This window comes from Pelmatolapia mariae, linkage group LG16_19 (genome assembly GCF_036321145.2).
Source record: "Pelmatolapia mariae isolate MD_Pm_ZW linkage group LG16_19, Pm_UMD_F_2, whole genome shotgun sequence".
NCBI classification, from domain to species: domain Eukaryota; kingdom Metazoa; phylum Chordata; class Actinopteri; order Cichliformes; family Cichlidae; genus Pelmatolapia; species Pelmatolapia mariae.
In genome coordinates, this window is record NC_086241.1 from 17124745 (window position 1) to 17150663 (window position 25919).

The 25919-nt window shown below is 39.4% G+C and overlaps 1 protein-coding gene across 1 annotated transcript in view; it reads right to left on the reverse strand.

Annotated features, from left to right (window-relative positions):
• pde11a (phosphodiesterase 11a) overlaps nt 1-25919 on the reverse strand; it is a 45557-nt gene that overhangs the window by 2991 nt on the left and 16647 nt on the right. Inside the window, exons 6-19 of the mRNA XM_063499390.1 lie at nt 25007-25139; nt 23582-23657; nt 19454-19521; nt 19271-19363; nt 18373-18423; nt 15202-15348; nt 14961-15068; nt 11582-11691; nt 9978-10068; nt 6101-6201; nt 5828-5905; nt 5668-5731; nt 5299-5373; nt 4342-4425 (exon numbers count right to left, since the gene is read on the reverse strand). Coding sequence (XP_063355460.1) covers nt 4342-4425; nt 5299-5373; nt 5668-5731; nt 5828-5905; nt 6101-6201; nt 9978-10068; nt 11582-11691; nt 14961-15068; nt 15202-15348; nt 18373-18423; nt 19271-19363; nt 19454-19521; nt 23582-23657; nt 25007-25139 — 1279 coding nt within the window. The remainder of the gene's footprint in view (nt 1-4341; nt 4426-5298; nt 5374-5667; nt 5732-5827; nt 5906-6100; nt 6202-9977; nt 10069-11581; nt 11692-14960; nt 15069-15201; nt 15349-18372; nt 18424-19270; nt 19364-19453; nt 19522-23581; nt 23658-25006; nt 25140-25919) is intronic.

Below are 25919 nucleotides of genomic sequence, written 5' to 3' on the forward strand. Positions count from 1 at the left end.
TGACTGAAATAAATAAAGGATAAAACACCACAAGCAAAAAAAAAAAAGTTTTTGTAGTATACAGCAGGGACTGAGGAAAACTTCTTATTTTGCTTCCGCTTGTCTGGATTCAGGTCACAGGGGTAGCAGTCTAAGCATAGAAACCCAAACATCTCTCTCCCCAGCCTCCTCCAGGCTATCCAAAGGGATGCATTCCCAAGCCATTCCCAAGCCAGCTGAGAGATATAATCTGTCCAGCATGTCTTCCTCATGGTCAGCAGCCTTTTGCCAACAGGACTCAGAGTCCCTCCCAAATGACTGACCTCCTCACCTTATCTCTAAGGGAGAGCCCAGTCACTCTTAGAAGAAAACTCATGGGGGGTATTTTTAATTTTTTTGTCTGTCTGTCTGTTTTTTTTGAAGAGGGATGGATCTTATGGACGAAACAAGAAACACTGCATGCTGAAGTGATGATGCATTATCATGCCTTAAAGCATGGCTCTCCTTTTTTATTTTCCTCTTAATGGGACTGTAATTTCTGCAATATAGACTGGCAACTTGTCTAGGCTCTGCCTCATGTCCCATGACAGCTGGGACAGTCTCCACCCTCTACCCATCCAGTCTTCATTTTCCTCCGTGAGGAATGAATGGCTGGATGGAGCATAATTTATTAAATCAACTATTCCCAAAGTCAAGAGTACTGCAGGCCACTTAAAAACCAGAAAATCCCACGGGGCCCACCCAATTTAAAATCTTCACTCTAAGCAAAATGCAAAAGTGATATATTTCCTTAAAGAGTTTTCCTTAAAACACATAAACAACACAAGCTATTCGCTATAATATGCTAATGCTACACAGTCACTGGGACGCAAACTTCAATGCAAGAGCAATAATAAAGAGTAATATCACAAAATAACTGCTCCTATTCCCAGTTTCAATTAAGTTTTTATATAAATAAATACATTTATATAAATATTTAACTGTACATATGTGTGAGGAATTTCAAACTGAATTACTCCAGTACACATGCAGTACCTTCACAGCCCACCAGCCCCCCCCCCCCCCCCCCCCCCCCCCCCCCCCCCCAGCCCAATGTACTGAATGAATCGTCACCCTTTGCATTACAAAAAAACAAGTTCACATTAGGTCAAACCTTTACATCAAACTACCGTAACTCTTGACCCATCAATCAAAAAAGTTCTAATGGTTCCTGAAAGCAGCAACTCTATGCTTTACAGTGATATTAGGGTCATTATAGTATAATCCCAGGCAGAGCGCCACATTCAAAACTCAATAAGACAATTTAAAAAAACAGTGAAAACAACCCAAATGTCCAATAAAGTGTCTGTTTTCTGTCGAGCTCCATCACTTACTCACTCACTCTCTCTTCCCAAGCAATTACTGTACTAACCGTAACAACGCGCAGAGTCGCTGCTTTGAGGAAGCGTTGGATTTTTTAAAATGAGTGAATGGTTTTGGAGTTACAGATGTTTAAAAAATGCTGCAAAACACCCGTCTGACGTCAGCAACAGGTCAGGCTTTAGAGGGTTAAGACCCGAGGCTTGACCATTTTTTAAATACAGTCTGTGTTTTAGCAAAAACGTTTTTTGGTACTTTTTTTCCTTTTTTAATAATCCAAACAAATATAAATTTACACAACAGAAGGCAAAAAAGCAAAATCGCACACATTGATGTATTGTTGCCAATATTTTTTTAACAGAATAACATTTTTTATTTTGCTTGTGCCTTACAAGAGTAATGCTTTAGAGCAGTTGCAGTACTTTGTTTTGCACAACAGTGGGAACATTTTTTTTCCATCCAGATAGTTGAAATAGTATATACTTATTTATTTTTTAGGCTCAGACTGGGGCTAGAGAAGCTGCACATTATTCATCCACTGCATTACATGGGCAAACAACTGAAACAATACAGAGGGAGCAGCCGACTACAATAACAGCGACACACAGCCGGTTCATAGCTGCAGTCCATTAAATGGCTGGTTTCTAAAGATTAGAAGCACATGTATGACTGAGATTAGTTGCCTTTGTCATTTTTCTGCACTGAGCTGCTTGTGGCAATGTGGTCAAAGCTGTCACCCACTGTTTAATAAATTACCTGCAAGACAGAACTCTATTTTTCTAACATTGTCTACTGGATATCCAGGGCAGTCAGCCAGTGTAATTAGTTATTATTTCAATAATCTCTTTTTGATGCTGAACTTTAACAATTGAATATATGTCCAACTCACAAAGCAAGTTTTGTTTTTTTTAACATTCATATGGCAGTCATACAGGACAAAAAATGTCAAATAGTATTTAGAATTAGTACTGTATGCTGACAGAGGGATTGTTTATTTTAAAGATATTAAGTAACTGAGCTTTAAATGCAGACGCCCAATTTGAGATCCACTTACATACAGAGTCTGTAGTCTGTAGATCAACATTTAACACATTAGTGTAGCTGGTTGAGTAGAAAACTGCTTGGAGCGGCCAGGTTCGGACACTGTGACTGTGTACTTTATTAGAAAACAGCAGTGTTCCCTATGTGTGTTTCCTATTGTCAGGACAGGAGCGGCATGCACTGTAGGTAGGTAGATATTAACGTTTCACATGTACAAACATATATGAGTGTAACTGATGTAACTGGTAAATCGACTGGTTCTTTTATAGTGCTTTTCTACTCTGAGCACTCAAAGCACTTATACACCATGCCTCATTCATTCATTGACACAGCACCTTTTTCTATGCTTAAGTGCTTTCCACCTATCATTCAGATAATGATTCTGAATGAATGTGAATGTGTATCACTCACAAACATTCACATGAAACAGAATTATCATATAAATGAGTTTTAATCCTTTCTCTCAAAGCAGTTGCATGCACCACATGCCTACATAACAGAGTTATTTTCACATTTTCTACAAAACCTGATGAGATTTGTCTCATCTGCAGGTTGAGAGAGGGGGCGTTTCTGGGGAAAAACATGTTCCCTCTTTCTACGCAGCAGAAAAACCCCTCTGTGGCATATCGTCACTGGTCTGCACAGCTTCATTATTCCACTAAGGAAGACTCAGAAGAGAAGAGACTGTCATATGGTGGGGTATGAAGAAGGGAAGGTTATATAATGGGGGGATTAATATTCCAGAAAATAGCGAGTCACCACCAGGAGAAGGAGATCAGCGAGATCAAGAACGAGATCTCTTCCACCCACGGATAAAAACCCTGCTGCCTCTGAACTTCCTCTGTACTCCCCGTCGCAAGTTTAATTGGCAGCAGCGTGATCGTGAGCTCCATATCTGGATTCTCCAAACATCAGCTTTTTACACGAGCCAGTGTGAAGACAAACCCCCCACGCAGACGGCGCACAGCTTTGATGCTTTTTATCTACACTACCCTGGCAGTAACAATGGCGTAACCAGAGCCTGGCAAAGATTAGTCTGCTCGAACTTTTGACACTGATCCTGGGTTAATTTAGTAGATGCGAGGATGATCTATGGTTTGTTTTTTTCCCGTGACAACTAAGAGTAATATGTGCAATATGACAGTAAAAAGGAAGAGAGGTTGTGCTGCGTAGTCTAACAGTAGAAAAAGCAGAGGGAAAAGGCCCCAGTTCTGTAAAAATGAATGTTTTATTCTCGACTCCTTTCACAACTCCTCTTCTGTCTGACTTTCATGAATTTAACTCCAGCACGTCTCATCTCTTAACAGACCTGATCTCACCAGTAAGTCAGCCTTTTTTCTTCCTCCCACACAGCCACCGCTGCTGGCAGTGGGAGGGGCAGTGAGGCTCTGTTGATGTCATTCAGAAACACATGCACACGCACATCACTGTACTAGCAAGGACACAGTATTAGCTTGATCCTAATATTTGCTCATGAGGGATCTATAAATGAAATGAGATTTTCTTTCTTTCTTGCTTGCTTTTATTGAAAATTTTTGGTATTTAAAGAACAGAACGCATCAGTCCTTGCTAATTTCATTTGTGTGCGGCGAACCCCGAAGAACACTGTCTTACTGAGACGTTTCAACCCGACTTACATCACAGCTCCATTCACGCACTCGACTACCTCTGAGCTTTCTCACACCCAGGAAGTGCACACTCACACTGCTATTCTCAAAAGAGCAGGATGCAACCTTGAAGTTGTTCCACAGCTTTCAATAAAAGAGAAAAAAAAAAGCATTTCTTTTTCAGTGAGAAATCTGTTGCTGCATAGAAAGTTGAATAGCTGTTGGTGACAGTTTCATTGCTGGCGTCAGTGGAGGACAATAACGGGCGAAGGACGGTGACTACTGATGTCAGAGGCGGATGTGTGACAAGCGGCACACAATGAAGGCCAGAGAGCGGCGAATCTTCAAGCGTTACCTCATACAGCGGAGAGCAGATTCCATCAATCCATTCTAGCTGAAGCCCTGGCAACTCATCCTTCCTGTTTCGGTCAAAAATGGCCTGAAACACAAAAGACAGAATTTATTTACATCTATATCAGTGCTCACACTGGACAAACAACAGTTACAAGTTAGCATCATGGTCCCTAAAGTGCTGCCGTTCCTGCTTTTGTAAAAGAAAATTCTCATTCAGCTCTCAAGACAGCTTTATTTTCAGCTTTATAACTTTATTTTCCATTCCCCCTCATTCTCCTGCAGCCGGAATTTAAGAGCCTCCACCGAGGCTGTGCTTCAGAGATAGTTACTGGGATATGACTTAGAAGTTAATATTTAATTTCCAACACCCACACACAGAGCGGTAAAGGTTTGACACAAGCAGCAGACCTGAGGCTACTGAATTAGTTATTTCAGAGAGGAGGCAATGTGGCCTGGCTCGATTACTCAACAGCCATTAATTGTACGTGGAAAGCTGTCTGTTTTCCCCTTTTAAGGACTTCCAACATAATTCAAGCTCAAAAACCCCTCAGTCAAACAGACAGTGCTCTTTTGCTAATTAAAAAAAAGGAAAGATATTTTCTTGTAAAGTCCCGATACACCAAAATAGCCTGCGTTAATGAATAAAAAGGTCACATTTTGCTCTAAATGCAGCCGGGGAAGTTCTTTTCTTTTTCTTCTCTCTTTTTTCTGTTTTTAAGAATGACTGCAAGTCTTTCCACAGTTTTCTTTTTGGTACAGCAGCAAGGCAGTGGAGCAGTCAAGCTGACCATATGCTTTTCTCACACTATGGGACGCAAGCTCTCGTGTTTCCTAAACAGCCACTATGTGCAGCGACTGCAGCAAAAATCTATCTTCAGCATCATCAGCTCTTAGAGGTCAACAGAGGGGAGAGAAACTGCAAAAAAGCACAAAACCAGAGCTGGCTCGGTTTACTCACAGAGGGCGTGAGTTTCAGCTCCAGTCTTTCTCTGTCGCCCTGCTCAAAGAACTCGCTCGTCACCAGCTCAGCCACCTGAAGAGAGACAATTCAATAAGGTGCAAATTCAGTCAACTAAGTGATTAATCGCCAATTACGCCTCAAGTTATTATGTCTGTCAAAGAAAAGCAGCAGATTCCCACAATTTATATGCAGCGGCTAGTTAAACATTTTTGCTTCAAAATCCTTTAAATGATGATTTGATTATGAATGCAGCGTATCTTTCTGCTGCTCAGTCATTTCAGCTCCACATGAATGGATTTGAAATACATCCACACTAATGTCGCCCATGTTACATATGAGCATGAGAGTTCACACTGTTTTTGTCACCTTTCGTGATATTTCCCAGGGCTTAGTGACAGCACCGAGATCACATGCTGTCATCATCATGGATCTGCGAAGACAAATTTATTTTAAGAAGCATTAATAATCCCAAAAAATGTAACATAAAACCAAATTCAATCAGGAAGACAAAGACATACACGATTACCTGCACATGTCTCTATGTGCCTTCACATTCCAATTGTACTCTCCATTGCTGACCAGCTCAAAGAACATGTTTCTATTCCTGAATGAAAACAAGAAATCCTCATAAGTACATGTAAATTACATAAATTCCACAAGGGGGCGATGTTACCTAAAAGAAACCCATAGTAAGCCGTGAACAGCTAGAGGCTCTGTAGCTGTCAGTGTGCTTCACTGTCAGGGCTCTGTGGACATCTCACTAACAGTTTAATAAGCAGTGTTTTTTAGCGGTACATACTCAAAGTAAAGTGTGAGGTCTGTGGCCAGAATTGACTGTTTCAGCAGCTGCATGAGGTCGCTGTACTCTGTGGACGAGAGGTTGGAGAAGATATTGTGACCCTGTGGAGAGACACACAGAGACACCATAAAGAAAACATAAGCCACAGTTTCTAAAAGCATACAAGTAGCCTGAAATGAATGATTACTGTCCCTGGACATTTTGGATAAGTACCATTCCTATGACCTGCTATATAATTTTTAAGAGAAGCACAAACCTGTCGTCAGATATAAAAACTAAAGCAGCTGACGTGATAGCAGTGTGGGATATCTTTACAAATGTATTACCCAATCCTAGCATTTTCCGTCCACTTAAATGTTTTTACCGCAATAACTATTAACATTTGATATTTAGTCCCAAAATTTCAACTTCAACTCATCTAGGCTTGCTCACATTTGGCCTTTAATAAAAGTTTGGGCTAAATTTAGTTACAATCTACGTGTTAAAATAAGCATTTGTCAACTAGAAAGGTGGCACAGAGATCAAGGAAAGTACTGTCAGTGTTGAATTGGAAGTGTTTTTGTTTTGTTTGTTTTTTACAGTCAAAGTTCTAGTTGGGTCCCAGGCTTTTTTTGTAATTTAAAGATTCCTTTAAAAAAAAAGAAGAATTCCAGTAATAATGTATACTAATACTACTACTAATAATAATACTTCTACTAATAGGTACTAATTGATATGTGGGGAAGCATATACAGAGCATTTTGTGACAAGAGAGAGCTGATAAACTGAAACAAAGACCTTCAGTTCAGTTTAATTTTATTTATATAGCTCCAGATATTATAGAGAGATACCAAGTGTCACCTACGTCAGCACCACAAAGGGCTGATGGGAGAATTTTAAAAATCAGGGGGTGTTTGAAGGGAGTGTGCTTACTACACCTGGTATTCACCCCTGTTAGAACCATTAACACGCCTAAATATCTGACCAAATTGCCAGTTCATATGGAAATTAAAGCCATATAAAACTACACCACCATAAAAAAGTTTCTGTGGTATAGAGAGAAGAGAATGAGGGAATGTGCAGTCCTATGAAGTCTTCACACATTTGACGTGTGAAAGAGTCATAAAAAGATCTTATTTGGACAATTAAGCCATAACAGTAGAACGCATAGTTAGAATAAAAGCGATCACATTATATCCACTCTCCTCTAAAGGATGGTTTGCAATTAGCAGAGGTTTTAAATGCTGATCGTCACCGTTTTCCCTTTTGCAACCTGAGCATTGAACTCTAAAAACTGTGCCAACATGCTTGTAATTCCTTTCATCAGCTCATGGGTTCCTATGAAATATTGAACTGCATAACATCAGTAACACAAAGGACATCTCTCATTCTGTCACAACTGGAGCAGATGAAGGAAGGAGGCGACTGAAATAGAATGACTAGCGGGAACTGAGAGATACAAAGGAAGCGAGCGACGTTTAAAAGTTTACAATTTTATTAATGGTTTGCGCGGGCTGGCGGATTGAATTTGAGCTCTAGCTTCGACTTGAATTAGCCCCGCTGTTCATTTATATGCTAATGAACTAAGGATAACAGTAGTTCAACCCCAGTATCAACACACACCATTATGATATTCCAAGCAAACATTTGTCAGCTTACTGTGTTGTCAGCACCACGATAATGAAGCCTGTGGAAACTACCGCTAAGCTTCGCCTCAGCTGCTCCCTCAAAACGCCTTCAATTACAACTTCACGGAATCCAGTCACCTGGTAAAATGTCTCTCTCAACCAATTACCACCGAATCAATCATCTCTGTAATTACATTGATTTGAGGGCAGCGTGAGGTATTTGTTTATTCGTTCACATGTAGCAGACAATCCACACCACTTGTCTGCCTCCAAGCACTGTGAGTACAAACTACACCCCCCCCCCCCCCCCCCCCCCCCCACACACACACACACACACACTTTTTTTAATGAAAAATGGCATTTACCATTTATTCATTTGGGATGCCAAAGAGTTGAAGAGCCACATTAGGTGCAGTAGTAGTGAAACACATGACTTCTGGTAAAACGTAGATACAAGTCGCGTTACTTTAAGAGCATCCATCCTGAAGTCTCTGCTGGTTGGCTGACACCCTTACAGAGCCAACAATTTTAGGCAAGCTTTCTTCTCATTTCTTCAGTCTTCAGAAATAGTTCTCTAGGCTTTCTGAAGGACATTCGAGGCTCTTCTTTAGATGTTGGCTGCCTTTTGCTTTGTTCTCTGTCAATATGATCCCACACTGCTTCAATAATGTTGAGGTCCGGGCTCTGGGGAGGCCAATCCATGACTGTAGTGTGTTTTTATATCCATGTATGCTTTTACTACACTGGCAGTGTGGTTGGGATCATTGTCACTGCTGAAAATTGAGACCATCACCAATCAGATGCTTTCCAGGTGTTATAAAATGGTGTATCAAAATGTGATGGTACTTTTCTGCATTTCCCAGCACCACTGTCTTTTACAGATGGCTATAGATGCTCACTGTTGGACCTCTGCACTGACTTCCTCCATATGTGCAGAAAATCTGGATTTGGATTCATCACTCCATAAAATCTATTACCACTGATTTTTCAGTCTAGTTCTTGTGTAATTTGTTATACATCAGTCTTTTCTCCCTCTTTCCCATTTAAGAAGAATCACTTCTTGACAAAAACCCTTCCACTGAGACCATTTCTGATGAGGCTCCAGTGAACAGTAGATGGATCATCTGACGGGCCAGTTTCCTCAAATATATTAGGGACACACTATACTGAGATACTACACCATACTGAGATAGGACAACATTTAAGCTGATAGCACTTCTAAAACACTATTTATTAATACCATTTTATCTGTGGTATTTTTTCATAGATTTAATTGAGTAAACAAAAGATTTATTTTTGCGTCAGATACTAGTAAGAAAGTGCTTAAACAATTTAAAATTGATTCTTTGCTAATCTGTCCATTATCAGTCAACACAACACTGGTTCATCCCTTGTGTGAGGTGACTTTTTAATGCTTAATCATTCATAGATCAGTGTTAAGTGGCTCCAAAAAAACCCAAAAAACATTCCTCTAAAAATATTCAGGTACAAGAACTGAACTGAAAATAAGTGAAAAAGCAGCCAATGACCAAAGAAAAAACATGCCTGGAGAGCTACTGCTCAAGACCACTTTAAAAAAATAAATGTCTCTACTTGGAAGTAAAATATAAAGAAATGAGGGGTGGCACAAGAATTTTACACAGTAGTGTATTTACCAAAAAAGGTCATATCAGTCCTTTAAGGTCATAACTTTAACCTTCTATCACTCACTGTTCAACCTTCAGGATTAATAGGCATTGGCATCTACTTCAGCATGTCATAGCAGGGAAACCATGAGTGTTACTAAAATTATTGCATTTAATTTTAGGACCTGGTGGTTCCAGGTTCCTGGTACTGTGCATGCTGCTGGCAGCTGGCATCGGTAATGAAATTAGTTTGGCCATGTAAAATATCAGTGCAGTGCAAAAGGTCTGCAGTGCAGATATTAACAGACTTTCAATATAATGAAAAGTAGCACAAATGTGAACATCCAATGCACTGAAATACAAGAGTGCTGCAAAAAATGTCTTTGTGAAGAGATTCTGAATGTCGGGTCTTTCTGAATGCTTTCTGTTTTGTCTGATTTTTTTTTGTTGTTTTATGTTTTTTTGGCTTGTTTAAGTAAAACACATAAACTTTCAAAATATGGAGTCTCCAAGAGGTAAGGGTATCGAGGGCACAATAACTTGGTTGTAAAAGGTGTTTGAAATCAGAAATACAACATGCAGAGGTAGGCATTAGCAAACCGTTTATGGTAACTGCATTGCAGCAGATATAAGAACATAGCCCACCTCACTCTGCAGGATCATGACAGCATGGTTGAAGTGGTGGTGCTCCAGTGTAGCAGAGGTCCCATAAAGCAGAGCGAGAGCTGAGCCCGTCCTGCCAAACACACCCACACACACGCGCACGCATATTGGGATCAAAAACGAGGGATAACATAATCAGGATTCAACACATGCAGAGAAACTGATTGAGTCTGATATGATTTCCTCACCAACCTGTCACCATGTGTCGCAGCACAGAAAACAGCTTGAGAGTCATATCCTAAACTACAGCAAAAACGGAGAGGTTTCACACTGAATAAGATCGTCGTTTAATTTAGCTTCTAAAAAGAATACTCAAGAGAAGTGACATTGCCACAAACGACGCATGCGAGCTGGATTTAAAATGCAAAATATCCCACATTTTAGCGCCGTCTTTAAATGTTATTTATTACCCATGGTAAAAATCTGCATTTCTTATAATGAGGGTTTTACAAATGTGAATAAGCCTGGATTAATAGGTTGAGGTGTACATGCAATTGCAGCAGATCTGTTGGCTGCTCATCCATGATGTGTGTCCTGTTCCACCACATCCCAAAACTGTTGTTGGACTGAGATCTGGTGACTGTAAGGTCCATTTAAGCACAATGAACTTACTGCTACTGTTCAAGAAACCAGCTTGAGATGATGTGACGAGAAGATGGGTACAGTGTGGTCATAAAGGGATGAGCATGGTTAACAACAATGCTCAGGTAGGCTGCAGACTTTAAACAATGCCAAAGTCAGCCAAAAAATATAATTAAGGAAGCAGTACACCACCTGGAGTTTGAACTGCTGCAAGGCAGGTTGAATCCACATTGTCATGTTGTCTGGCCAGCCTCCTCATCGACAAGACATTTTAACCCTACTGCTCACTTAAGAGTTTCTCTTTTTCAGATCATTATATCACTTTTCTTTCCCATTCTGATGCTCACTTTGACCTTGAGCAGATTGCCTTGTCTACATTATCTAAATGTACTGGGTTGCTGCCAAGTGATGACATTTGCATTAACAAGCAGCTGAACAGGTGTTGGGCTGCTAAACCCAACACTACTGTGCCCAGCTTGAACACACTGGGTGCATTCTGAAAGTTAAAATACAATAAAGGAACCCTTAAACTGTTGAGCAGCTGAAATCCTACATGAAACAAGAATAGCGAAAGAAATCTAACCTTCGAAGCTACAATCTCCTCAGCTGCTGTACATTTACCGTGTTATTGAAATAAAAACTGCAACAACGCTGTAATAAATGCCCGTTCTTTATATAAACATGTTGAAAGAACAACATTTCTCATATCATTTTCTGATATATTTTCGACCGCGTTCCAACATTTTTGAAAATCAGCTTGCACTATAACAATCTTGATGGAGGCAGAAAATATTTATATTCAGTAATTTATTAGCTTTTTTTTTAATGCACCCAGAGTCAGCAATGTTTACAGTTTCTTCGTTAAGGAGACTCTTATATAAGCCTTAAACAACTTCCGACTTGACTCTTGCTGATCTGAGCTGCACTACTGCAGACTGCTGCAGATGGGAACACACAGCAGTGTGTAGATTGCAGTATGTTCGTATGTGTGTGTGTTCCCTTACTTTGCTTGAAAAGCGTTGTTGGTGCCCCTGTGGTCCAAGTCATGGCACACACATCCGACAATAAGGGCTAAGATCTCCACGTCTGTCAGAGTCTCCTGGAAACCTGCTGTCTGATTGGCACAGAGAACAGGAGGCAAATAAGAAATCACACACACAGACAGAGACACACAGACACATTCCATGTGCTCCAGAGCTGCATCTATTACTCTATAATTTTATGAAGCTGTAAGCAGTACATTGAATAAAATGAAGGAAAAAAAACACTAAAACAGCAGCATCATCCAAAACTATATCCCTCTAAAAATGAGGGGACTGCAGTAACACAGCCAAACAGTGAGATTTATGGCTTGGATGAATGGATTCTGGAGGCCATGTGCTGAGTGAGTCACTATAGGTCATTGTGGGGATAGCGGCAAAGATAGCAAGGCCCTCAGCCTACTCATTAAAGCACATGGGAGAAGAGCTGAGGGGTCCACAGGAGCTTACACACTGCTATTTCTTTCCCCTCTGCCAATAATCAATTCAGATGGGATGCCACACATTAATGCTGCACTTGATTAAGTGAACTACACTGTGGTGTTTTATACGAGTTTGTGTGCATGTCTGCATGTCTGTATGCATGTGTAATTGTGTGAGAGTGTGCGTTACCCCAAGGACCTGATAAATTAAAAGGCCTGCTGGAAAAGCAGAAGTAATTCTCTTGGGGTCTCAATTCAAGCAAACACAGAACTGGCTGTTTGTACAGTTAATAATATAGTGAGTCATCATTTAAATCTCTGTGATTTCAACGTAGATCAAACTGAAATGTAGTATTACATAAAATAATAAGATTTTAACAATCCTAACATTGATCATAGGGTCATTCATCAGCTGCCTAGTTGCAAGCTGGCTAGTTATTTCCATTCATATTCATGCCAGTGTGCAGCAAAGCTATTGCAACCTTATCTTTTAATGTCTCTCATTTACATGCTACGTTAACTTGATTTTCTGTACATCCAGCAACATCCAGGTCCGTCATTTAAATATACTTACTATCCTATCATATGTCAATCACCGGTATCCTGCGCTCCCATTGGTAGTCACTTGGATTGTTTTTCTCAAAATTTAAAAAAGTTTAACTCAGAATCCACCCCTTTCACATCGCCAGTGATTTTTCATCCATGGTTGGCTAAAGGCACTGAATGCCACTGACTTTCTATGGCGTCTGGTGGCCATGATAATGGTGATGATAAAAAACTGTCCAACTTTGCTGCAGACATGTTCACAGCTTGGTCTGTGAACATGTCTTCACTAATGTAAACTGCATGGAGAGGGATTTTTTTTTCACCAATTTTAATTGCATTAAAGTTTAAAGTTGTGAATTACTGGGCTTCTTTGCCAACACCGGCACATGTAGCCAGCAGCTTTCTTGGAAACTGCTTTGAGGCTTTTTAGTGGGCTTCTAGACCTAGAATTTATGGTGTTGGTACCTTTTGCAGCATTTCCAAGAATATAATGTGGAAAAATAAAGTAGCTTGCTATATGGTTAACTCTATTCACTGACTGTGCAAGACATTTGTGCACCAGATTTGGGAAGTGAAGTTCATTGAAAATGACAGCGACTTCACGTGACATCAGATGAAATAACCACTGGTACAGACTGTCAAAAATTATCCACCAAAAAGAAGGATAAGAAAAATGGTACAACAAAAAACTCAGTTTGGTCAAACACAATCAGACTAAACTTTAAGCTGCGGGACTGAATCATGTGACAACAAAGGAAGGGTACAAAAGGGTGGTAGCAGGTTACCTAGGCAACCAGAGCAACTCAAATGTCGCTTTCTCCTTTAGCACTAATCAGCTGCTGGCAAACCAAACCAAACTGGCATTAGCTGATAAGTTAGCACTCACAGTCTTGTCTTGAGATAAGTCAATTTTGACACCAAGAAAACAGGATAGTACAATTTCTTCAGCTTCCCACGTAGAGTCTATGCTACACTATGCTAACACCACAGAAACCAAAAAATTCTCACACTCCTCCAACATGATTTTGCTTGGTACTAGCTAGCTACACACTGTGGCACTACCTGGGCAGTGACTGTGTCCTCTCTTTTTTGCATATTGATGGTTGTCAAAATCATTAAGGTACAATATCACTACCTACCACTTTGGAGTGTAAGCCATTATCATATCTGTGCTGGTTTTTGCTAGTGTTAATAATATTAAGTGGTTTTTGCTGCAGTGCTTTTTGAAATTCTTCATTCTGTATTTTTTCGTGGCCCAAATAAAATTCCATCACGGATACAAACTTTGGTACGTTGCGTACAGGTGATGTATGTTGAACATCATAGGTGAAAAAAACGCAAATATAGAATGTAACATCATATTTGCAGGTGGATTGTCAAATAAAGACTATTTATAGGAAAACTTTAAAAAATGACATCTGTAAAAATGTTGTTTTTTTTTCTTCTAAATTTATTGTCATGGTCAGCTGTGCTACTGACAGTGAAGGACTAGAGGACCCAAATGCAGATGTGCAGAGGCAGACTGCATTAACTGAAAGTGAGCTGTTTAATGACTGTTTATATTCAAACAAAAAACCAAAACATAAGGTCCAGAAGAGGAAATTGAAAACTATAAAACTACAGAAACATAAAAGCTTGAATAAGCAGTAAGACAAGGGGAACAAACACTCAAACTAAGGACAAAAGGAGACAGCGATTATATGTACACAGAAGTGCAATCGGGGAAGTGGAGACAGCTGGAGAGAGTGAGACAGCTGAAGTCAATTACAGAGAAGAAGACGAGGAAAGTAAAACTAAAAGCAAAGTGGAACGAACAACTAACTCTAAGATAGCGAAATGGGAAAACAGATATATGAACTCATTATGAGATACTTGACACAAGAGGAAAGACTAATGAAGGAAGAATTAAACTCTAAAGCAACTAAAAACAAGACTAAATACACTAAGATTACATGAAGTAAATTAAAACAAAAACATGAATCAAATAGATAATTTAAATAAACAAAAACCAAAACCTCAAAAATACCCGGTTAAACAACACAGGACCATGACACATATATACATATATATAATAATAATCATTGTATGTCTGATGATGCCTGTTCAGATTGACCCGTTAAGAAGGAAATAGGATACATACAAACATATATATAGATATACACTACGATCATTATAGCAAACAAAATATTTAATTAAGTTTTCCAGTTATCAATAGCAGTTTATATGGCAACAGCCCTCATATCGTCACTGCTGGTCAGATCAACTTTCTCAAAGCTTTTCTATTCTTATCTCTAACTGTATGTTGAAATGCAATGCATTGATCTAACTGTTGCTGTCTAGAACAGAAAGTGATCAAAAATGAGCATGACCATTACCGTCAGCATGGCAAACATGCACTGGCAGACGTTGAATGCGTGTCTCCAGTTGTGATAGAGAACCATTCTGTAGTTTTTTCTGACAGTCAGCAGCCATCTGCACAGCGTCTGCAGGGTAAGACAGGTGGAGAGATGAGCACATGGGTCAGCAGTCTGCGTGTGGTTACAAAACAGTGTTCGGGGCAAACTCAATCAAGTATTAAAGCGAAGGAATTAAGACAGGGAAACTCAGTGTCCTCACCTCATAGTCAATCTTAAATTTCTGCACCATTCCCAGTTCCATAAACATTCTCAAAGCTGCCGTTATCATGGCGTCAACATCCAGAGAGAAATCATCAAAGGAGAGCTTGTCGATGCCCAGCTCGCAGACCAGGGGGATGTTAGCAGCCTGTTTCACCATGGCAGGAGGAAACATACAGGAGGAATGAGAACAAGAGCAGAAATGAAGATGAAGAGGTCAGAGGATGTTGTGCGATTTTCAGATGTTATACGGAAATATGAAAACATGCTAATTAAGACCCCGAGGCCTCATTTGGAGGGGTTTAAGATTAATGAGGGGGATCTACTGGAGAATTTCATTGTTGTTTACTTTCAGAGCTCACTGACAATTGTGTCAACAATAATCAGCAGCAGCTTTTTTTCTGTGGTATTCAAACAAAAATATAGGATTCCAATTAAACATTTTCATATTGAAGCATGTCTTCTATCTTTAATAGGTTCTAATGAGCACAATGTCTATCTGAGCAGGAGATGCTCTTCCTGACTAGAGTCAGCATTTATAATTGAAGGATTTTGAGCTTTGCAGTCAAATATATCTCAGCAGAGTTAAAGTTTCTGTAAAGCTGTGTTTCTCTTTCCTCTCTATCTGTCTTCTCTAACAACCACCATTGTTTCGTGCGCAAACATTTGCCTTTCTGGTCAGCAGGTATTCTTCTCTTCTTAATTCATAGCCCCGGGGTTATGAAATGTCAGCCAGATTTGTTTGCCACTGCCTTTTTCACACCAGTGGAATCCCAGGCAAGCGTGCTCAACAAGGCTACTTATGTAGAGCAGTTACGAAAGAAAGTGGAGGGAAAGGCAGAAGCAGAGAGCAGTGCTGCATGAGGGGGCTGAAAGATCACACAGGCACACTAGAGAGCAGGGATCCTACTATGCAATAATGGCCACAGGGGAAAATCCTAAACATGAAAGTGCAGGAAAATAGGTCATATCTATTTTTCAGAAATGTCCTGCCAATTAAAAATGTAGTCATTTTCCATATTTTCATTTTTATCAATAATGCATTGTGAATGAATGCTTATTGATTGAAGTAATCCATTCCAAATGCCACAATTAAGTTTAAATTCACAGGGGACTTCTCAGCTCCTATTTATGCTTGTGCGCTGCTGCAGTTCTTTTGAGAGGCTGAAGTCTGCCAATAATTTCTCTCTTTTGCCATGGATTTTTTCCCCTTCTCATTAAAGTTAATAAGAAATTGTTATTTTATTAGAAAAATATATATCTTAATTAAAGCACCTATGAGGAAACCGAATACATTGTGAGTATCTTAACTTTCTGTGAAAAAACTTTCATTTTATGTATCAGTAAAAGTTTACCTTAGATCAAACTTTTGTGAAATCGGGATGCAGCAGAATCCTAATACACCTTTAATGTTGCTGTTTTATTTCATATGTCTTAATTAATTATTGATTCTTATTATTGTCTTATTATTATTAATTAAGGACAACATTTAGAAGAACAAAACATTAGATCATGGTAATTATCTGCACCAATACAGACATCAAGAAGCCTCCCTTAAGACCTTTTCTCTTGTCTTACTTCTTGTCTTTGCTTTTGTGATTGTTTGCTTCGGCCTCAATAGTTTCCTCCAATGTCCAATAAACAGTGACTCCAAAAGTTAACCAATCTCTACAAACTCCAAATTTAAAATGACCCACTTTGGTCTTTTTTAGATAATCGGATGCCAATATGATCGCTGGTGGATGCTAGCCGTCAGATTCGTGATGTACAAAGTTTATATACCTATATACACTCACCTGCACATAATTACATTAAAAAGAAATAAGCAGCAACATAACAATAACAACAACCACAGGACAAGAGGGGACAAACAGTAAATAGGAGATTAGTGGGCAGGAAAGGCCAGAGTAAAGGTGGTTTGTGAGCTTAGATTTAAAAGCAGAGATGAAGGACTTTTTTATGTGAATCGGTAATTGATTCTAGAACTATGGAGCAGTGACTACAAAGGCTCTGTCACCCTTTTTTGTTTGAGACATGACCTTGGGTCATATGAGAGATCTTTGCCAATGGATCTGAGAGACCTGGGAGCTGATAGAAAATGAATGAGGGATCTACTCATTAAAAGCCTTAAAAACAACCAGCAAAATCTTAAACTGGATTCTAAAATTGACAGAAAGCTTATGCAGCAAGGCCAGGACTGGAGGGATGTGCTCATATTTCTTAGTACCAGTCAGCAGTCTTGCTGCTGATTTCTGCACCATCTGCAGACGTAGGTATGGGGAGATTAATCCAGACGTGAAGTAATAAAGGTACACATCATTCTTTTCCTGATCATGAGAATGATAACCTCAGTTTTGTCACTGTTTAACAGCTTTAGCAGTTGTTAATCAGCCAACCTTATTTGTCTCCAAGACAGTCAAGTAGATGTTGTAGGGAATCCTGATATTTTACTGGAAGATATAGCTGTAAATCATCAGTATAGAAATGAAAGGCAATGTTATATCTCTTAATATTATTATTAAGTGGGAAAAGGTGCAAAGAACCCTGAGGGACCCCACAAGAAACAGGCGCAGAGAATAAGAAAAACTGACACCTTAAGAGAAGAACTGAACCAGCTGTAACCTTAATGCCAACCCACTGTTAAATGCAAGCCAAAACAATGTGAGTAACAGATCAGTGCTCACTGTCGAGAAAGCCATTTCAAGTGCTGTGAACAGCTTCGACGTCTAGCCCCCAATAACTAAGTTGCCAGCGACCATCTTTTTAAAAATGAGGCTTCAAAACAGGATTTTAGTAGCTTTTAGGGGGTTTGGTCCATCTTTTATTTAGAGTCTATGGAAGTTACCTCATTAAAAGAATACCTTACAAGGTGGTGCTTTCTTCCAATGCCTTATAGGTTTTTGATCAGGTTTATTTAGCCAAACTAAATGCTCAGTTTGTAGCTGCAAGTAATGAGTAGGATATGGCACAGCATGCTGACTACTCTTGTGCAGTGGCCAATTTGCACCAGTGCCTCCTTTTTTGTGTTTTTCCAAAAACACAAAAAAAAAAAAAAAAAAAAAAAAAAAAAAAGAACTTAAAATAAAAATATAAAAACTTGAATGTGCCACAACTGCAAATCCTGAAAGAAAAACAAAGATTTCTACTGTGAACAACAGTGAACATCTATTACCTTGAATTTGTCAACTTCAGTCTTGGAGCAAGTGGCATGGTACGACAGAACCTGCAAAATGATGGCACAGTGTCACTCAGTGTACTTTTCAAACCCTTACCAGTAAGGCTCTACAAGACGCCCAGCTGTTGCTGCAGCTGAAAATACTGCCCGTTTGTACGTTTTAGTGGATCATCCAGATGATGAAGGTAACACTCACATCTGGAACAGCCTACAAGAGCTGCAATGTCAGCGCTGATTCCATCGCCATGTTCCGCTCATTCCCCGAGAGAAATACTTTGTACAGGCCTGCAGTTGCTTATTTGATCATGTTTATTCAGTGCTACCAGACGCAGTGCATCAACATATTAGTTCACCCAGTGTCTCAATTCTGTTCTCCACTTGTCCTATTTGGAAACAGCAGTGCTAACTACCATAATGCACCTGAAAGCTCCCTATTGTAATCTAAGGACATACTGTAAAGGCTGAATAGTGCTGAATGGCTTCATACCGCGGGGCAGATGAGGGATTGCTTTTCACTGCCTCTCATTAATTTTCAATAAAACCTTTGTGAGAAGGTTATCTACAAAGAGAGATCAGCACTTTTTTTTTAATGCGTACATTCTTCTGGAAATATGAGACAAAAAGGAGGAGCCGAGTACAAAAGACCACTGAGAGAGAATAAGTAGGAAGGGAGTTTACATTTTCCATGTAGCAGCTGTTGTTTGCTGTGACTTCTGGTTAAATGTGTTACTCCTGAGCATATGTTGATCGGAACGTAAAGTAAAGATGCCGTTATAGTGAATGAAACAGAAAAATAAATACGGTAGGACTCACAAGCACAAAATAAACACGTCAAGCAGTTTGCATAGCAGTGTTTTTACAAATATAAGTGGATACACAAAAAACGCGCTCTTACATCCAAAGCCACCGACTGCTTGGCCCAAGACTTTTTCACCTGGTCGTACATGATGGTGTTGTTGATGCCCAGTCCACAAAAGATCACAAATGCCTAAAAGGATAAAACAGAGAAACTCCCATGGTTTCCAAAATGTTTAGAGAATTGCTAATGCTGAAAAAAATACACAAGCAATTGTAATACCTCAAAAAGACGCTGGTCTGCATCATCGAAGGGTTTCCCATCGAGCCTGTTCAGCACTTGGGCAACACCTGTTACACAAAATAAGTTTACCCATACCAACAGCATAGCAGTAATGCTTTAAGGTTGATACTGGCAGACTAGTATCAGGATCAATATTATGAATTATTAAAGAAAATTAAGGGAAGAGGCAACAATAGTGCACATAAATGTGATTTATAAACAAAAGTCTGCAGTGCAGCTATCTCCTGTGTTAAACTTTTGGAAATCAGTGAAAACAGAAGAAGAAAATGATTGTTTAGTAGTGCTGAAGCTGCAAAATAGATAGTGTTATCTTTGACAGAAAATCCAGTTATTCTCCACAACCCTGTAGTGGGATTTGACAAAGCAGTCTTTCCTTTTTAGACGGCTTCTCTCATCGTCTAATCAAAACAGAAAGAACTCCGGTAATAAAGGAGAACATCCAATTAATACAGCAACTCTTATTTCCACATCATTACAGTTTTTATTTATCTGTAGGAAGTGAAAGAAGCCTGTCAATGGGATTATGTGTTAATTTCAATGAATAGTGTGAAAAGAATTTACAATGCAACTATGATCAATTTTCATTTTGGTGCCATTAATTTTTAATGCATGGCAAACATTCTCTAAAATCTAATTTTGCTCCTTCTGTATTGAGCTTGTAATTTGTGATGAGTTGCAGCATAGACAAGCTAATTGGTTTAACGAGGCTATATTCCTAGTGCCACAAGTGTTTCATTTAAAAAAAACACACACACACACACTATCACAATGATCACAGCACTAATACAAGTTTTTACACAAATGACTTATGGTCTTGTGTGACTGTACCGTGCAATTTATTCACTGCTCTGGTGGTGTCAAATTTTGCTTAGAGCTTCACAAAGCATTGGGCCAGACCTGAGCTGCAACCAGCTCAGCACTACATTAATCCAGGAGGAATTACAGTGTATCAAAGAACTAACCTAAACTCAAAGTCATCTTCATCCAGTAGCTGGCAATGTTACATTTTGTGAAGCAGCAACCAGAGCACTGTTAAGCTATCCCTCTAAGAAAGCACATTTTAAGTCAAAGCTCCACTTGATTGGCTTAGAACAGCAATTATAATGCCAGTTTTTTTATATACATTTTCCTACAACAAAGAGTTTCTGATGGTCAAGAAGTTCAATGAAAAAACATTTTCCAATAATTTTCCTTATAATTTAGATTGAATTCCAGAGGTTATTCATTTAGCTCCTGTAGAACATCTCAAAAAATAAATGAATAAATAAATAACTGTTAGGAGAAGGAGGCCTTTAGTGCTAAATGCTAAATGGAAACAAATTAATGAACTGCTACAGTTTTAGAAGCGGGGATAGCGCCTGTGCCCATTCTTTGTACCATAACAGATGTGTTCAAATCTTCTACCCAATGCAAAAATCCCATAAAAGCTGGAAACAAGCAACAGTGCAGCAATGAGCATTTGAGTCTATGGCAACTTTCTATAAAGTGGAATCACGTCAAGTCAGATTTATTTTTACAAAACAGTTTAAAAAAAAACAGCTGATCCTGTATGTGCGGCTGAAATAATAAAACAATATAAATCAAAAGCAATCAAAACTCAGTCTGGTTTAAAAGCCAAAGCATGAAAGTGGGTTTTCAAGCGGCTTTAAAAGTTTCTAATGTTGGGGAGATCCCGATGTGATGTGAAGAGGCAGTTTGTTACACAATTTAGGAGCAGCTTCTGTGAAGACCCAATCGGCTCCATGTTTTATTCTGAACCTCGGGACAGCTAGGAGCATCTGTTCACCAGACCCCAACGGTAAAGTGGGAGTATGCAGGGGCAAACAATCAGAGAGGTACGCAGCACCAGCCCAGGCAAAGACTTAAAAACTAACATCCATCCATCCATGTTCTTCCGCTTATCTGGGGCCAGGTCAGCAGCCTAAGCAGAGAAGCCCAGACCTCCCTCTCCCCAGCCACCTCCTCCAGCTTGTCCGGGGGAACACCAAGGCATTCCCAGGCCAGCCGAGAGATATAATCTCTCCAGCATGTCCTGGGTCTAACCCAGGGCCTCCTCCCGGTGGGACATTCCCGGAACACCTCACCCAGGAGGCATCCTTGTCAGATGCCCAAACCACCTCAACTGGCTCCTTTCGATGTGGAGGAGCAGTGGCTCTATTCTGAGCCCCTCCCGGATGGCTCCCTACCTCAAAGGAAGAGTCCAGGCACCCTTCAGAGGAAGCTCATTTCCTCCGCTTGTATCTCATTCTTTCAGTCACTACCCACAGCTCGTGACCATAGGTGAGGGTATGGACCGGTAAATTGAGAGCTTCGCTTTTACACTCAGCTCTCTCGTCACCACGATGGACCGGTACAGCATCCGCATCACTGCGGCCGCAGCACCAATCCGTCTGTCGATCTCCGGCTCCCTTCTCCTGTCACTCGGGAAAAAAACTAACAATAAAATCTTAAAATCAAGATTTAATTTTGAGAATCATCTGCATAAAAATGAAGTGAGGGGCCACGCTTTCTCATGATTGAACTTGGGCCAAGAACAGACACCTGAGGAACCCCACATAAACTGAAACGCTTCTCCCAGTTAAATGTGATTTAATACAGGGATACTATAATCTTCAGCATCAAAGGCAGCACTGAGGTCTAAAAACACAAAAAATAGCAGAATACCCTGAGTCAGCAATGGTTAAAAGGTAAACACACTTTTAAAAGTACAATTTCAGTGCTGTGATGTGCTTTAAAACCAGATCGAAATACTTCATTAGTACTGTTTCAGTCTAAAAAGATCTGGAGTTTAAGAAACCTTGGAAATAAAGAATTTAGAAATTGGTCCAAAGTTGGGTAGAACTGTTGGGCTGTGGTTTTTGCATTTTAAGATCGGGAAGGTGCTACAAGCGCGATGTATATCACTATATTCCACTTCAGACAAAACTACACTGTCAAAACACATACTACACAAATAAATAGGTAGTGTACACAGTGTAGTACATTAAAGGGACTAGGGATTTAAGTATAATAAAAAAAAATGTTTTGTTCTCTCTGTTTATCTGGATAGTAAAATAATTGTTTTGTTTTTTTTAAAGATATTCATTAAATTCAGGAAAATAAATCATTAAAAATACCTGGTGAGCCATCTGCTTTTATTAAAGTCAGTTTCAATGATGCATAATATGCTAAGATGGATTTCACTAATCATTATTATTGTTAAAGTATTTATTTTGCTTATATTTTGAATGAGTCTGCTGGAACCTTGCGGATGACACAAGGGCTTTAATTTTTCTAGCTGAATGTAGCCTTGATATAAGAATTTCATCTTCTGCTGCTTTGTTTGTATAATGGTTTTTCACTCCAGATCCTCAGGTGCCACCCACACACTGTATTTCTTCCTCACTCTTTCTGTTCTTCTTCCTCTCCCCTCCCTGACAAATGCACTTACACCTACGCAAAGAAGCACACAGGTCTTCACCAACCATCTGCACCAGATATGCTGATCACTTTGCACTCAAATAAAACTAATGGCTTCCCGCGTCAGATCTCAGTGGACTGAATAGAGCAGCTATCGTCACTCCTCCTTGCAATATCCAGCACCAAAGCCAGACGAGAGATCAATGATTTATCAGAGTGTCAGTGTGGTGTTAGCCTGGGGCTGATTCACAAACACAAAGCACGCTGCCAGAAGAAGGGAACCACCTCTAAGTGTGGTGTGATGGTGCAGCATGTAGTTAATCATGCAGTCTCGGCTGAACAAATTTTCAAGCCCCCCACCCCCCTCTTATATTCTCTGCCTTATGCAGCAAAAAGGTGCATGCCTGTGCAGTATTAGTGGTAATGAAATTCTGCAATTGAACACAACATGCAGCCAAAGGTATGTGGAATGTGGTGGTGTTTTATGGCTTGACTTCTTGCTATTGGTTCCAGCTAGGGACCCTTCTACAAATGACTTTTAAAATGATATTTTAGGACATTTTGCATTCCTTTGTGGCAACAGAAGCTATCCAGAACCTTAGTAAGTGCATAAAGACATCCTTTAGTATCTAATGTCATTCAGCCATACCAGAAACTTTTAAACAGAAGAATTTGAGAATCTAGAAGATTTTATGTGTATTAACTTACCAATAATTTGGTGGTTGCTGTTCCATATAGGGACACAAAGCACTGAGCGGATATGGAAGTCAGAGAACTGGTCTGCCTGCAAAAAGTGGGAGAATAAAACATTATAATTATTCTATATAAAATGTAAATAATAAATGTTTATTTACTTTATTTAAAATGTTTTCAATCTCTTATGTGATCAGTGTTTTGGTTTTTTTCCTCATCAATACCATGAAAAAATGGGTGAAAAACCTGTTAAATTTGCTTGTAGTTATAATTATCCTTTATTTATACAGTGCAGTTTAAAATAGTCCAAATATAAAACGTGAAACTGATGTACTGCACAGAAGTTTATAACTATAAGCCATAAGTCTATAGCTATAGCTGAAATAGTTCCGAATCACTTTTTTAAAATCTCCACTTTGGGGCAAGGACATGGACAGAGGATGTGCACTCAAATGCCTTTAATATTTAAAACAGATTACAACTATTCTGAATGGCTACTGCATTAAACTGATGCATTTGAGACTGATTTTAAGAATATGATTTTATTGTAAGTGCAGCATTGACAGAATACTTCTGTTTGGAAGATCAAGTGCAGTATTGCACACTCAGCTGGACACTAGCCAGACTTTTACCCGCCAGCTACACTCTCCATCACCGAAACCCAACGGAGTATTTCAGTTAGTGTGAAAGTGTCTTAAGTAGAGCATTTCCTGCAGTGCAATGAGAAAGAACAGCTTCGGAAAATGTACGTTTATGTGTGCAGAGAGCTATAAAGACATTTTCAAGAGGCTTCATCAGCTCAAAAAACTGGCAGCCAGTTTAATCTGTATGAGCTGTATGAGCACTTCACTATTGTGTGAATCCAGGTTAAATGTGAGTTCAAAGTAAAGTTGCTTAACGTGAAAATTATTAGGAAACCATCATACATATACACACCATAGCCATGTATTTGTCCCAACAGATTGTCAATGTGGAGAACTGTAATGTCTTCAAGTGTTTGACGTAGAAAATTTGCTTCAGACCAGCTAACATGTGACGTGTGCCATCGCATGACTACTCACAATGCTTTGAAACTTTGAAAACAAAATCACTGTTTGCCACCTGTCCTACTTTGCAGTTTTGGCTCCCCTGCAACTTACTTCTCTTTTTCAAGTTTTGAAACAGTGAGCCTCTACACAGTGGTTACAACATATCTTTAGGACAGAGAAGTGGTCAGAACAGGTTTTTCACAGGGAAACGACTCTGAAGAGCAAAGTGGGAAGATTTAAATCAGGTATGTTTTTATTGGTCTCAGCTTTTTGAATTCACGTTGTATATAATATATCACAATGCAAGACAATCACAGCAGGTGTATTTCATACAAGTCCCACAAATCATTTCATCTTTTTTTTTTTAATCCTAGTGATGTGAATTTTAGGAAGTATGTTACTGTGTGGTTACCTCAGCATCAAAGCGAGGATCCTGATAGGCGTCACTAATGTTTACAGGCAGTCCTGTGGAAGCCACCAGCTCCGCAATGCTGTTATTGATGAGCCAGTCTGAGTAAGATGATTTCTCCATGCTGTCTTTGAAACTATGGTCAGAAAAAAAAAACAAGATAGATGACAAAAGACACATCATGGAGAAAAAGTTCTCAACCAGATTTGTTTAATTAGACTGTGTGAGATGAGGTGAGGATATGTGAAATGAATCCTTGTGACCTAAAGGTTCAAAGGTTCAGTCTCAAAAAACTGCTGTTCAGACCTTCAGAAACAAGCTGGCTTAGAGGGAAAGGTAATGTAGTTAAAGCAACTTGTTTCAAGCCCAGGAACAAGCCAGTGTAGAATACATTTATAAAGGATTAACATGAACTGTGATTCACACATAGCTGCTCCAGCAGAGTCCAAGAATAAAACAGGGAGCTGGAAATGAACACAGGTCAGACCCCCTTTATACAGATTTAGAAATGTTACAATAAGCAAACAATGTTATTTTTAGCTACTTGATTTTTAAAAAGTAATGAAAGTAATGAAAAGTTAAGCATACAGTATAAGCTATTTTCTGATTAGACGGTGCCCAAACTCTCTGCCAGACACACCTGCATCACTATTCAGACTGTTTACATCTTATTGCAGGGTGCCATCACTGAGTTTTTACTTTCAAATACGCCAAAGTAAATGTTCAGTGTGGCTCATTTTGTCTTTTAAGGTTAGAAAAAAGACGGAACGACACAGATGTCAGATCTTTTGGATCCCTTTGATCTAGCGATACAGCTGTGTGTAGATGTGGAACCACAGCACAGCAGGAATAAACCACATGGGTGTGATGGCAATCTGCCTTACCTCCTGTATATTTTTTTTTACTATGTTTCTCT